Raw genomic sequence first — 15,796 nt, 5'->3', positions numbered from 1 at the left:
ACTGACTGATATGATTGAACACCATGTACATATTTCATGGTATTTTCATCTCACCTCAGAATATTCAAAGGATACATCAATCAACATGGTCAAAAAAACCTTGTATATCATGATACTTTTTGTTTTCATCCTCACCTCTATAATTTCAGTCTGTGCATGTTTGGTCCAAAACGCCTGTGGAGGGGTGGTGCAGCTCACTGCTACAAAGCTACTGGGCTTACGGTCTAGTGATGGAGTGACCAGCTCACTGCATGCTGGGAAAAGAAGGACAACAATTCAGTATATTAATCATGAAAGGAGAAAAGTGATTTAGCTGTAATCACACTCATAGTAGCATTACAATCCAGTCTTTGTAAGCAACCATCTGAAATGTGTCTTACGATGAAAAGTGGAATATGCCATAGAAACAAATGTCAAATAACCCTAGGTGGCTAACTGCCATCAACATGACGTTTCATCATGGAAAAAAGTAATGAAACTGTCAGTGAGTCCAGCTAAAGTCAGACAAAACCCAGTGCACCTAACACATTGGAAATATTTGATTTAACAGCCCAGAGATAGGCTGTATAAATGTTTATTACATGTGAGCTAAGAGGGTATGGCTGAGAAAGTGTTTCCTTTACAAATACAGTAGACCTCATATTGTTAGTGGCGGTAACCAAAAAAGGAGGAAGAATATGAGGTGAAAACTCTTCAGTGGTTACAGATGTACATGCATCTCCTGAATGAGTGGATAGCAGCATTGGTGGCGTTGTATTACAGACAGGAAATTCACTTCGGTATCGCTGCACCTTGATCACTTTATGATTGACTGAACTGCTGATACTCACCCAGACTGAACTCAAGCACTGGCTCATCAGGATCCTGACTGTTTCCTAAACACATGTGAAACACCACACAGAATTGCCATGAATACTGAGTCTTTTTATTAGTTTGTTAGCAAAGTATATAATCTTTACATGATTTTACTATTAAATGTTAAGATTATCTTAATGCAAGATATGTAGTCTTAAAGAAATATTCTGGGTAAAATCATGGTTGGGCAACATTCTCAGTTTAAGAATTGTCTTCGCATCCCCCAGTATGTGGAATCTGAATGACAGGAAAAGGAATTTACTTAACTGTAATTCTAAGAAAATCATCAGTCACACAGCAGAGTAATTTTATTAGTCTAACACAAATTTTGTGCTAAAACACTATTAAAACACATGATTTAGATGAATTATGCCTCTTATTCACTATATTTTATATGAATTTAAACTCAAAGGTCATCACAGACAGATCTACATCATCAAAAATATCCCTCACACTTTTTTCAGATAAATGTAAAAATAAATATTGACACTAGAAAAATGTAAATCTACTGATTTTGGTATTATAATATATTTTTGTGTGTATGATAACGTTTATAGGTAACTCGTAAAGAAAAATGCAATTTATTATTAAATATTCAAGCAGTTCAGCAGATTAAAAGTACTTACATTTCTTCGAACTTGAATCACAAATTTAAATAGAATTCAAAATAAATTCTCAATTAAAATGTGAACAGTTAATAATCTTGAGTTAAATACAACTTAAAGGCTCAGTTCATCCAAAAATGAAATTCTTTTGAAATTCAAAAATTCTGTCATCATTTACACGCCCTCATGTCATTCCAAACCTGTATGACTGCTTGGTTACCAACATTCAAAATATCTTCTTTTGTGTTGCTCAGAAGAAAAAAGTCATACACGTTTGGAACAATATGAGGGTGAATAAATTATGACGGAATTAAACCCTTTCAGAATTCAACTGACAATGCCTTTTAAACTCTATTTAAATTTGTGAATTAATTTTTGGGTGAACTATAACTTTAAGGTCTATTCAGAGCACCTGCGGCATTCTAATTATTACCACAGAAAAAACATATCTACGGTGGCCGAGAGAGCTCAACGCGCTGCAAATGAAAAAAAAACACATGCAAATAGAAAAAACACCTGCAAATTAAGAAAACATCTTCATACATTTGAAACACATGCAAATAGAAAAAAACACCTGCACATTAAGAAAACATCTTCATCAATTTGACAACACATGCACTGCAATACTCACAACACAACCAAATAAAGAAACGCACTGCAAATACTCACAACACAACCAAATAAAGAAACGCGCTGCAAATAATAATAATAATAATTAGTTACATTTATATAGCACTTTTTTGGGTACTCAAATCGCTTTACATGAAAGTGGGGGAATCTCCTCAACCACCACCAGTGTGCAGCATCCACCTGGATGATGCAACAGCAGCCATATTGCGGCAGAACGCCCACCACACACCAGCCTATTGGTGGAGAGGAGACATAGTGGTGAAGCCAATCAGTGTATGGGGATGATTAGGAGGCCATGATGGTCAGAGGCCAATGGGCAAATTTGCCCATATGGTAATATATGGTACAGTGCAACAGTGAAAAGGGACCCCTTTCAAACAGTGTCGCGTTCCGAACGTTGTTTACGCCACATACACCGGTATTGCGGTATTTTAAAAATTCACATCATAACCAAAATAAACACCGGTATTCGGTATGAACCGGTATACCGCCCAGCACTAACTGTGGTTATACAAATGGTAATCAATACAAAAAAAAAAAAACATGGTTAATTTTGTTGAGGTAATTTTGGCATTGTTGGGGTCCTCCCGTAGTGGTCTGTACTTGCGTTTCTGTATTCGGTTGTGTTGTTTAGTATTGTGTAATTTAGTATTTGCAGCGTGTTTTTTATTTGTTTGTGTTGTGAGCATTTGCAGCGTGTTTTTGTATTTGATTGTGTTGCGAGTATTTGCAGCACATGTGCTGTCAAACTGATGAAGATGTTTTCTTAATTTGCTGGTGCTTTTTCTATTTGCATGTGTTTTCTGAAGTTGCAGCGCGTTGAGCTCTCTCGGCCACCGTACATATCTCACATGTCAGGAATATATATATATATATATATACTGTATATATATCACAAGAGTATAAACTTCTTGTAGGCCTATAGCTAAAAGTTATTTGTGTAGGCAAAACCCCACACAATCAAGCTAATAATAATAATAATAATACCTGTTAGCGCCAACCCCATCATCTCAGAGGACAAATCAAATGTGTTGGCTCGGTACACAGACCATGGCCTGTGGCGTGGACTGCGCTCTCTTCCTGCCATCTTGGCTCCAGTTACTTCAGTGACCAATGTAAGTAACTCTTACACTCCCACTTTATGTTGCCAGTAAAGATTTTCCAGTAATTCAGGCTCTGTTTCAGTCTAAAAGTTTGGAATCTAAAAGCAAGAGAGAGAAGGGGACAAAAAGGATGAGTCAACATTTGCGTCACCATCTGTCTGGAGACTGAAGAACCAGCGGACCCCGAGGCTGTTTACCTGAGACAACCAAAGAATGAGACTTGTGCTTGATCTCAAACCACTATGTATGTCTCTGCATTATTTATGCGGTTTCATATGAGGACATTTATAATTGAACACAATGACAGAACAATCAGAAAGCCAGAAAATTGTCTTATGTTTATGAATGGATAATTCATGACTTAAAGGAAATGTTTCACAAACAGGATGCTAAGAAGGATTCCCAATAACACACAACTTCAGCCAAACACTTCATATGCTGTACCTAAAGTGTACATATTATTAACTTCTCCTCCATAGAATATCAAAAAAATAAGACAGCGGTCTTGCAAGAAAGACAAACTAAACCATAATCTAAAAGCAATGCAATTAAATGTACATCAAGTGCAAATATCCTGTCTTGCTGGCAAAGTCCGAAAATGAAGCAGATGAAAACATTTAGCGAGTTTTAATCTTGGACCTCTTTATTAGGCTAGTCTTTTCACAGAAACACTGACCAATATATATATTTAATAAGTCGTTTTGTTATAGGGTTTATTTGTTTCTGTATGAAAACATTCATTTTAAAAGCTGGAAACCAGTTAATAACCTGGTAATTTAGTTCTGATCTTTTTGCATGAACTCAGGGAAGATGAAAAAATTAACTGTAAACTTAATTGCACACTTTTGTCATGCCACTTATTTGCTTAGAGCAAGAGTTTCTCTGCTGTTTGGCACAGACTGTAATTGTTTATTAATGCGTATATAATGGTCAAACATAATTTATTTTATTTTATTTTATTTTATTTAAAAAATAAAGTTCACTCTAAAAAATGAAGTGGCTTTGTAAATATCCTGAGTGCAGGTTTTTGAGTCAGAGCCAGAGAGCAACTGTCTTCTCAGTGCCGCCGAATTGGTGCATTTCTTCTGTGAAATTCAGGTTTGTGTATTTTTATTTCATCTATAAAATAATTACTATGCTTTAAATAATTTGATTTAATGCAAAGCAACACACAGATGCTATGAGGCGATGTCATTAACCTGATGGCTTGCATAAAATAAATACATACAATTCTATTACTAAAGATAGTGAAAATAATTAATTTGGATGATAAATATATCCCCAGAACTGTGCACTGTTTGTCACAGCATCTTTCGGTTATGAGTGAAACGCATGGCGGCATTCTGAAGTAGGGGGGGGCCCGACTTCATGTCCTGCAAAGTGTGCTTTTGTAAACATTTAAACTAACATTGTAATATATCTTCTATATCTATTTTATATCTATAGATTTTATTTTAGGCAAGTCATGTTGATTTGAGAAGGCTAAACTTATCAAACGTGATCAACTCACTGTCTGCCGCTATCCGCTTGGTTGCCATTTTAAAAAACAAAAACTTGAATTTAACAAGCAAAAAATGTTCCAAACATTTTTCTAAATTCACTTAATAAAGAAACGAAAAGAAATGTAACCACTTTGCAACTGAAAACAAAACTGAACTATTTTAATGGTTGCAACAGCAGCTGTGTAATTAGGAAGCGAGAGAGAGAAAAAAGACACGGGCTCCAGTCGGACTCGGGCCGAGAATTCTGATAAACTGTCGGACAACAACCGGGCTATAGGGCCTGAGCGTCTCGGGCCAGGTCTGCATTCTTAATGGCCACATCTGTACAAAGGTGTACCTTTTGAAAAGGTACTGCCCCAGTGACAGCTATCGTACTTTTTTTCTGAGAGTGCAAAATAAACTGCTGTTGGTCACTTTGCCATACATAAAAAATTGGAGACTGGGTGAAGGATTATATTTATCACAAAGTGCTTTATCAAAGCAGAGAAAGTAAGACTGAAAATAGGGTTGCAAGACTCTCAGCATGTCCAACCCTCAGGGATTATTCAGGAAGATTGAACCAGGCCCAGTGATAGCGTCATTTATTTGCTCTCTCTGTGTTGTTTTAGTATCCAGTTCACTAAAGGAATTATGCCAATAACCTAAGTGTAAACGTAGTACTACAAAATTAGCTGAACGCAGTTTCCGTCGAGCAACTTCCTATTCTGAGTGTTTGGCTGCAAAGGATGCAGCAAACTATTACAGTACGCTGGGACTGTACAACACGATTGAATCCTGTCACAATGAGGGTGAATGAGGATGCAAATACTCTACATCCGTGGCGGATGGGGGGTTTTTGGCTGTGGTATAGGCAAAGCAGCCGGTAGTGGGCTGCAGTCTGGGTCTGAAGGGGTGGACGACTGCTTCTGACTCAGGCTCCAGCAAACACGACCGACAACCCACCAGCCATCCATCTGCCTGATATATTCCACCACACAGCCTAGAACATATCACAATGAACAACACATTTATCATAATGTGTTCACAGCAATTAAGAATAAAAATGTGCCATAATCAGAATACTCATCTCCCGCCTGCAGTTAAAGATTTCCATAAACTGTAGCAGAAGGATGGATGATTACCACACTCATATTAGCCTTGACATTTCACGCATATTAACCAGCAGTCTCTGCGCTGCTTCATTCTCTAAAATGATTTCTTACAGACCTCATTCAGACTTACATTCAATTATGATTTAAAAGAAACTGTCTTCATGCCAAATGCACCAATTTGATACAGATTCCATCAGGAGAATACGGAAATATTCAGAAAACAGATGAAAGTGACTGTGGTGAGATGTTTGTTGATGCTAATTAAATGTTGTCTCTCACTTCAAGGATCTTGCTGTAGTCACTCTTCTGAATCACTCACAGCACAACACAACACAAACACATTTAACCGATACAAGCTGCCTCTTCCACTCATAATGTGAGAAGACAGACAGTTTTATGGAATCAGGAATGGAACTGGGGGATGATATTCTAAAAAAAATAAAAGACGTTAAAGGTTATTTATATTTAAATTATATAAATTATACTTTTATTCAACAAGGATGCATTACATTGATAAAACAGAAATACATTTATAATGTTACAGATGATTTCTATTTAAAAACAAAAATGCTGCTAACTTTCTATTTTTCTAGGAATCCTGAAAAAAAGTCTCAGTTTCACAAAAATATGAAACAGCACAATTTGAGAATAATTTCTGTAAAAATTTTGCTTTTCCATCATAGGAATAAATTACATTTTAAAATATAGTCAAATACAAAACAGTTATTCTAAAATAAAATATCTCACAATATTATTGTTTTACTAATTTTTTTTGATCAATTAGGGAAGGATTCAGTTCAGTTAAGGATTCAGAGCTAATTCTGAGCCAACATTTTACTCAGTTTTACATATCCTAGTACATGACAAATCACAAATTTAGTTCTTTGTATTGAATTTATTTCTCAGCACTGCAACACAAATGATCATTTTAAGACACCGTTGATGCAAACATTGACACTACATATTGGACACTACAAACTATTAATTAAAATGTCTATAAGATTAAAGTCTCAATAACCAAAAAAAAAACAGATTTTGGTCAAGAGTGTCTTACTAAAATCTAGCTGTTTTTGCATCTCGAGGTCTTTTACTTAGTGATTATGAACGGCACAGGATGCCATATTCTGTCCTCTTCTAATTAAGGCAAAAATGCCAAAAATAAATCTTTAAAAAAAAAAAAAAAAAAGAATGGCACAGGGTTGACAGAACAAATGGCCGCTTCTGACTTACTGGTTGCCTGTCACATGAATTTCACGAAAATAAAAAAGGACCACTGTACGAATATAACCTATTGTTATGGGCTAAATTATGATGGAGAACTATATGTTGTGAAATGCGTATGTTGAATATTTTCTATATGCCCATGGATTGACAAAAAGAATTAAATCCAACAAACACAGCCCCATTATGTTTTAGTAATGAGTAAAACCACAGATTATATGTGACTTTGTGTTTGCTGAAAAAAGAATTGGCGGCAGATCTGAGAACAGAAAGTGTTTGGATGCCTCAGTGAACTGCTGGTTCAATTATCAGGAAGAGGAAGTTACAACCAACACTGCTTCAAAAAAGTCATGCCTCAAAGCTCTTTGTGTAAAAACGGAGATGACTTATAAGAGAAGTCACAAACAGGACCACTTTAAAAGGAACTGGAGTATCTGAAAATGGTGCACAGGTTAGCCATATCTTCAGCTTTGTGCAACACTGGACAGGACCAGTGATGTGTTGCAGCAGCCTGAAGCTGCACATTATCCAAGAATGTTCACTAGCACAGACCAATCAGCTATGAGCCTTTCTTGCTGTTGTAGATTTCAGGAATAAGAAAATGAGTGAATAATTTTGCATCCTATTCAACAGAATCCATTGTTATAAGATGAATTGACTTATGTGATTATTATTATAATGTTAGTATTGTAACAAGCGCATATAAATATGGCTAAAAAGAGATGATTCAGGGTACGTTTACACAACAACGATGTACTAAAAACGGAAAGGTTTTACTTTGAATTTTTGAAAAGTCTCATGTACAGATGACAATGTTGTCAAAATGGTCCTTGTTCACCATTTTTGTAGTTTACATAAAATGACATCAGAGATGGTATAATTTTCAAAAACTTGCACTTTGAAACCCATTTTCAAAAGTTTGCACTTTCAGGCCTCCAAAACACTGTTTTGTGTAAATGCAGAGCCGATCCTCCCTATACGCAAAATACGCAAGCTGCGTAGGGCCCCCGAAACACCAGGGGGCCCCCTTGCTCTCAAAGATGATTTAATTTTAGTTTGTTTTTTTTAATTTGGCCAGCGGTTATGAAAACATGAATGATCATTTCTTTTAATGTGGTGCACTGTCACCATTTCTATGTAAAAAGCAGTCAAATCGTGTAACGTGAATGTCGTACAGTCTTGCTCAAGACTAAAAAAATGAGTTGAAAGCGTACCGAGCCGCAGAAGAGACACTGTTTCTCAAGGACTTTCCGCGAGCGTGATTCGAGACGGAGTGAAAAATGCATTTCATTCATTCGTTCATAACCACTCATACCCCACTCAACCCCCCCCTCGCCGACACAGTTTTGCATAGGGCCCCCAGAAGTCTAGGATCGGCACTGTGTAAATGAACAGCTAAAATACATAAAGAGTTTTCGGTGTTTAGTTGAAACCGTTTTTTAAACAAAAAACTACTTTAAGAAAAGATTAAGATTATTCAATTGATAAAGAGTGACAATAAATACATGTATAATGTTACAAAATGTTACTATCATAATAAATGTTGTTCTTTTCTTTTCTTTTCTAACTTTCTATTCATCAAATAATCCTGAAAAAAAGATGTATCACAGTCTCCACAAAAATATTAAGCAGCAACTGTTTTCAACATTGATAACAATAAGAAATGTTTCTTGAGCAGCAAATCAGCATATTAGAATGATTTCTGAGGCATCATGTGACACTGAAGACTGGAGGAATGTCTGAAAATATAGCTTTTTAATCACAGGAATAAATTACATTTCAATTAGAAATATATTAAAATAGAAAATAAAGTTATTTAAAAAAAATGTAGTAATATTTTGCAGAATATTTACTGTATTTTTATTAAATAAATGCTGCATGAAAGGGAAAAAAATCCTACTGACTCCAAACTTTTGAATGGTATTACAAAAAACGGGTAAAAATGATTTTACACAGTCTGCGACAAAAAACTAGCTGGAGTAGTTGTGCAGTGTGTCAGAAATAGAGACGGGTGTCCGTTAGGTGAAAGCTCAATGTCACACACTTCCACATCTTGACAGCTCCATTGGTAATAAAGGGAGAGCAATTTATTTCTGGCTCATCGTGGCACACTGGGACAAAGGACAACTCCTGTTTCAGTATTCAACTACTGTATTATGATGACATTATCATTATTTGAAGAGCATATTCTTTGTCTTCTGCACAATTTTCTACAATTAATTCAGCTCAAACCATTTACACACGTTTGAAAACAGTTATTTTTGTGAACAATTGGTGGACACAACACAACAATCCGTCCGCATACAGACCTTGACATGCACGCTGTTGCAGTGTCACTCTAAACTGTCACTTCTCAGTCTCCCACAACCACATCCTGGCCTTTTGCTTAATCAGGAAGTGTGAGTGACTTTCTCTTTATAGCTGAGCTTTCTGGGACTGGCAGTGAGCAGAGACTTTCTATTGAACTGTTACCTCAGCAGAGCTGTGTATACATGCTACAGACCTGCATATTCAGGTCTACTAATCAATAGCACTGTTGAGGTGCTGTTTCTTGGGTCATAATGCAGATATTTCATTCATCCAATGCAATGCATGTGTCTTAACACGGCATCCATCAAGGGTGCAAAAAAGGGGGCTCATGAGCACATTTTTAAACCCAAATTGTCAAATGGGACACCCTACAATCTCATGGACTTCATGTTACAAAAAACGGGTAAAAATGATTTTACACAGTCTGCGACAAAAAACTAGCTGGAGTAGTTGTGCAGTGTGTCAGAAATAGAGACGGGTGTCCGTTAGGTGAAAGCTCAATGTCACACACTTCCACATCTTGACAGCTCCATTGGTAATAAAGGGAGAGCAATTTATTTCTGGCTCATCGTGGCACACTGGGACAAAGGACAACTCCTGTTTCAGTATTCAACTACTGTATTATGATGACATTATCATTATTTGAAGAGCATATTCTTTGTCTTCTGCACAATTTTCTACAATTAATTCAGCTCAAACCATTTACACACGTTTGAAAACAGTTATTTTTGTGAACAATTGGTGGACACAACACAACAATCCGTCCGCATACAGACCTTGACATGCACGCTGTTGCAGTGTCACTCTAAACTGTCACTTCTCAGTCTCCCACAACCACATCCTGGCCTTTTGCTTAATCAGGAAGTGTGAGTGACTTTCTCTTTATAGCTGAGCTTTCTGGGACTGGCAGTGAGCAGAGACTTTCTATTGAACTGTTACCTCAGCAGAGCTGTGTATACATGCTACAGACCTGCATATTCAGGTCTACTAATCAATAGCACTGTTGAGGTGCTGTTTCTTGGGTCATAATGCAGATATTTCATTCATCCAATGCAATGCACGTGTCTTAACACAGCATCCATCAAGGGTGCAAAAAGGGGGCTCATGAGCACATTTTTAAACCCAAATTGTCAAATGGGACACCCTACAATCTCATGGACTTCATAGATGTAAAATACAAGTCTGCAAGTACACATCAAGGGCACTATTATGGAGAGGGCCTGTCTCTCGTGTTTTTTGTATTCAAAGCACATGACAGGAAACTGGAAGTGGAACAAAAAGAGTACCAAACAGTTTTGGATGTATTGTATCCTTTGAAACAATTTGGCAGGGAAATCAAGTAGAAGAGATCTAAAGTAATTATGGCATGGACAACACTTTCAGCATCTCTGAAACTAAAAGAGGAACAGAGGCAGGCAATATTATGGAGGAGGCGGTACAATCAATGAGGGAATTTTATATAACGCTTTCATGTTACACAGAGTGTATGAGATGAATCTTGAGGCCTACTAACTTTTGGTCAGAAATCAGCAGAAATCAAGCGTAGCATTGTAATCTGAAATCATGCCACCAAGATATTTGTAAAAGAAAGCATAAATTACAGTATTAAGCCAAGAACTGAGTCATGTTTCTATTTATGTAGAGATCTTATGTGCATGACAAACATACAGAGGAAATGAATCCATGCGTGAGAGTGTTTCTGTATGAACAGCTCTTACATGTTACATGTGGGCCTGTGTATAAATGAACTAATCCATGAATACACTTCCATTCAAAAATTTGTGGTAGGTGTGATTTTTTATTTTTTTGGGGGTAAAAAAAGAAATTCATACTTTTATTCACCAAAGATGCATTAAATTAATAAAAAGTCACAGTAAAGAGATTTATAATGTTACAAACAATTTCTATTTCAAATAAATGCTGCTATTTTGAACTTTCTACTTATCAGATAATGAATGTATCACAGTATTCGACAAATATTAAGCAGCACAACAATTTTTAACATCGATTATAATAAGAAATGTTTCTTGAGCAGCAAATCAGCATATTATAATGATTTCTGAAAGATCATGTGACACTGAAGACTGGAGTAATGTCTGGAAATTCAGCTTTGCATTACAGGAATAAATTACATTTTAAAAGACATTAAAAAATGGAAAATAATTATTTTAAATTGTAATAAGATTACTATTTTACTGTATTTTTGTCATAATGAAGCCTGGAGCGTAATATAATTCATTTATGTAGATTTAGAGTTTTTCCCTTGTATCCATTTTTGTTTTGCAGAGAAAAAGAGTGGATGCATTTCTTAATGAAATGGTGCATCTTTCAACTTTCATACACATAAAGCTATCAGGACAAAGTCTTAATATGATAAAAAGGCCATCTTTAATACAAATATAAGACAAAAATGAAAATTCTGTCAATTTCTACTCACCTTCTTGTGAATTTAAACCTAGGCCTATATGCTGTATTTTTTTCAAGGGACATGAAAATAAATATTTTGAAGAATCTTTGCACAGCTCTTTGTCACAAAAAAAAAAAAAAATCATCAAGCTCCAAAAGGACACCATTAAAGTAGTTCATATGACACATACATAAGTCTTCTTAAGCCACATTTACATTGTGAAAAGATTAACATTTAAATCTGAAATTCAAACATAGAGTCCCAACCCTTTGTGTTAGGGCTGTGCGATATTGAAGAAAAATGCGATATGCAATAACTCATTAAATAATGCGATATTCGATATGCGGTACGATAATGCTTAAAGTGCCACATGCTCAGATGAAACAGTTTTACTCAGCTGTTTACTCAGTCAGTTCTGTGAACTTCTATAAGTGTAATATATATATGACACTTCTATCCTGTGTCATATATATATGGTTATTTGTATGTATGTATGTACCAAGAGTTCCTGTAAAACCACAACAAATTCCTTGTGTTTGCACACACTTAAGTGGTGAATAAAGCTCATTCTGATTATGATTCTAATAAGAAAGCACCCCTACAACAACTTATGAAAGTGAACGGTAGTGTTTTACTCGAGCATTACATAAAAATGTCATTTGAACATTAGTGTAATCATTTTAACATGAGTTTAGGAATTGAATAATAAAAAGGAAAAATAAAACACTGCTTAGTATTTACTCTTTGAATTCAATATGCACTGATTCTTATTTAAGCTACAAAAGTTATTTAGGTAAGAGCAGTGAGTGATTTTCTCTTTGTCTTTTGTTCATGGCCCCAAATATTGCAAGCTGTAGCGATATGCATATTGCGATATTTCGATATATTGCACAGCCCTACTTTGTGTCATGTTTGACATCATTGTCAAATGTCACTGGTTCTCATGCATGCTATAAACAAGAGTGACACGGCAGTCCAAATATGTGGAATGGAGAATGACGTGAATTAATATTGACAGTATTCATTTTTGGCTGAACTATACCTTTACATCTCCAATAAGTTCACTGAAGCAAAGTCTAAAAATAAAAAAGAACCATAATTCTGAGAAAATAAAAAAAAAAAAAATCAAAGAAGAGTTTTTGCCATTTAATCTCTGTTTTGATTGGATTCCTATCAACTGTAATTAAAGCAATCACAATCATAATGAACAGCCATTTCCTTTCAGTGATGAGTCACTGCCTGGGTGAGAACAGGATTATCCATGCTCTCATGGGGCACAGCCATCATTTCAGAAGTGAGGGGGACAGAAATGTCAAATGCAATAATAACTTTTTTCTGGTCTAATTAACAGGTTTTATTTATTTTTCTTACTTTTAATTAGTTAATAAATGCAATGCCTGGATAAATCAGACTCACAATTATGTGTTATATTTAACAAAGAATCCAACAGACCCCCACCCCCTCACCCAACAGACTGGGTGCTGAATTACATTTAGCAGTTTCTGGGCCACATCTGGCCCGGGGACCAAGCCGAGTCTCAGCCAGATCTGCCTTTAAAATTTACTGTAATAAAATAATACAGTATACAGGCCAGATCTGGGCCACATCAATAAATAAGAGTTATTTTACACGCTGTTGGCCGGATCCGGGCCAGAGGAAATTGTTTGTGTCTGTTTTCAGTGTGTGGGCCAGTTTTGGGCCGGGGACCCAGCCAGAATTGGGCCAGAACTAAAACAAAGATGTGGGCCAGACAAATTTTGCTATCTGCATGGGGAACATCTTGGATGACATGGGGGTGAGTAAATAATCAGGAAATTTTTATTCTGGAAGTGAACTAATCCTTTAATGTTCACATCTCCTCATTTTGGATACGAATAAAATGCCAGGTCATGCATAGACTATCTTTTTTCTTCGAATTTAAACCTAGATTTATTCACACTGGCCCCTGAAAACCATTACGTTATCACACTTGCCTGAAAAAGAGCCGGGGACGAATTTACATTTTATTAAAAGTGGGGGCCCGCATCCCCCATGTATTCTATGCCCATGCATGCTCTCCTTTCATCTCTAGACCTTACATAATTTCGTCTGGCAGAGCGAAATTCAATTTCTCGTATTCTAAACATTTCAGAATAGATTCTGAGCTTGGTTTCTTTCCCACATATGGCACATGTGTGCGCTAGAGACAATCATCGCGGCGGGCTTCATCGCCAGTGAGTTCCTCTTGCAGTGAGAGGTTGTTGAATAGAGATGGTGGAATAAACTATTAATGTTCGATCGGTTTATATCATGACAAATGTTCTGCGAGAATAGAAACAAAGCTACAGGCTTTTCATTACAGTTTTCATTTTTCGCATGACATTGAAAAATAATATAATTTCGTTTTACTTCACTTCTTTTTTCTTAATTACTAGTTTTCAGATCCTCCAGTTCTCCTAACAAGGACAAATAAATTTTGTCCTCCAGATCCTCCAGTTCTTCTAACAAGGACAAATAAATTAATCTTTGCGTTAGTGACCCAGATCTTTCACTGGAAGGCTTTGATGGACTGTTCTTGGTGCATCATGTGAGTGTTTGGCATCTTCCACCAGTCAATAGTGCCATTAATTCAGGTACTGATTGTAATGTTAAAGAACAGTGAACATGTAACAACAAGAGCTGGTCGCATTTGAAAAGGCAATCCTACAAAGAACAACTACTACAAAAAGTACTGAGGAAGGAGCCTTGAGACAATTAGGCCCTTGTTTTTACAGTGAAAACATACCGAATGACATAAAAGGTGCCAACACATGCATCTTTTTATAGGCTGATTACGACATGGGTTGATGTCGAATCAAAATGTTGTCATCAGAGCTATCAAAGATTCATCCAGTTATGTGACATACGTAAAACTTGGCGCCATCCCAGATCGCATACTTCAGTACTATATTGTAGACAAAAAAACAGTATGTGAACAGAGTAGTATGTCACAGTACTCATGAAACAGTAAGCAATAAATACCCAGATGACCTACTATTATCAGTGAGATTCTTAAGTGCACATTCAGTGGACAATTTACTATCCCATGAGGCCAAGGGAGAGGATTTGTGAATGGTAGTGAAATAACACAACTAACAGCGGTAGGCAGGCACGTGCACACATAGACATCAAAGGGGGCTTGAGCACCTGCCCTTTTTCTTCCTCAAGAGAAAATGCCTTTTTTTTAATGTAAATGAATATATGTATGTGTACATGTGTATGTTTTTGTTTGCGCACAGCTTTCCCTGTCAAACAAATAAAAACTCAAAATATCTGGTCAGGTTTATTAACTCTGTCGAGTTCCGATGCCTTTCCCCGCGTCTCTGCAGCACAGCAGTGTAGCACACATTGATCGGCACATCACAGATAGACAGACAGAGAGCCGCTGAAGTGAAGCCCTCCCTCCCTTTCCAGTAGTGTTTGTCTTACTGTGGAGGTGAGTGGTGATGAACAAAAGACTAAGCTACCTGTGCCTCGAATTTACAGCTAATTATCCAAAAGACAAAAGGCAAATATATTTAATTTGTCTTGCTAACATCCATGACTCATGAGAGAGCTACCATGTAAGTTAGCTAAGGCAATAGGAAGTCTAGTATGTTACACCAGTGAACGTTATTTCACTGCATGATTCAGTTTATTAAAATGCATTTAGAATGATCAGAAAAATCAAGATATGGGGGCAGAAATGTATATATTTATTTCATTTCATATAGTTTCATATAATTAATAGTTAGTTATACAGCAGTTCAATAAACAAGAATTTAGTATTAAGACACTTACATTGTTGACACAATATTTACTGTTTTTGCTCTATTTCGCCAACAAATATGATTCCAATTTGCATCTCTGAGCAACATGACGCTGTTTTGTTCCTGAATGAATCACCCGTTTAAATGATTTGGTTCAGTCGCAATGACTCACTTATTACCAGTGACTTGCTGCCGCCTACTGGCAGTTTTAATTTCACATTTAAAGTATCTTTTCATTTTTTTAAAATAATTTCAAATATCAGTGTTTAACGTTTTATGTTTAAAATATCAAAACAGTATTAATG

General features: G+C 36.2%; 1 protein-coding gene across 3 annotated transcripts in view; it reads right to left on the bottom strand.

Moving 5' to 3' along the window:
• The window catches only part of LOC107676472 (type I inositol 3,4-bisphosphate 4-phosphatase-like), a 35,346-nt gene that overhangs the window by 16,828 nt on the left and 2,722 nt on the right, over positions 1–15,796 (bottom strand). For 2 of the 3 annotated variants that reach the window (XM_016471026.1, XM_016471033.1), the window contains exons 2-4: positions 3,078–3,291; positions 831–875; positions 136–254 (exon numbers count right to left, since the gene is read on the bottom strand). In XM_016471026.1, coding sequence (XP_016326512.1) covers positions 136–254; positions 831–875; positions 3,078–3,177 — 264 coding nt within the window. In that variant the 5' untranslated portion in view covers positions 3,178–3,291. Of the gene's footprint in view, positions 1–135; positions 255–830; positions 876–3,077; positions 3,292–15,796 lie in introns of those variants that run through there. The other variant, XM_016471041.1, reaches the window with a different exon arrangement.

Source organism: Sinocyclocheilus anshuiensis, unplaced genomic scaffold (assembly GCF_001515605.1).
Source record: "Sinocyclocheilus anshuiensis isolate Anshui unplaced genomic scaffold, SAMN03320099.WGS_v1.1 scaffold1126, whole genome shotgun sequence".
NCBI lineage: Eukaryota > Metazoa > Chordata > Actinopteri > Cypriniformes > Cyprinidae > Sinocyclocheilus > Sinocyclocheilus anshuiensis.
The sequence above is the reverse complement of the archived record's forward strand: the minus strand, read 5'-3'. Positions and strand labels throughout refer to the sequence as shown.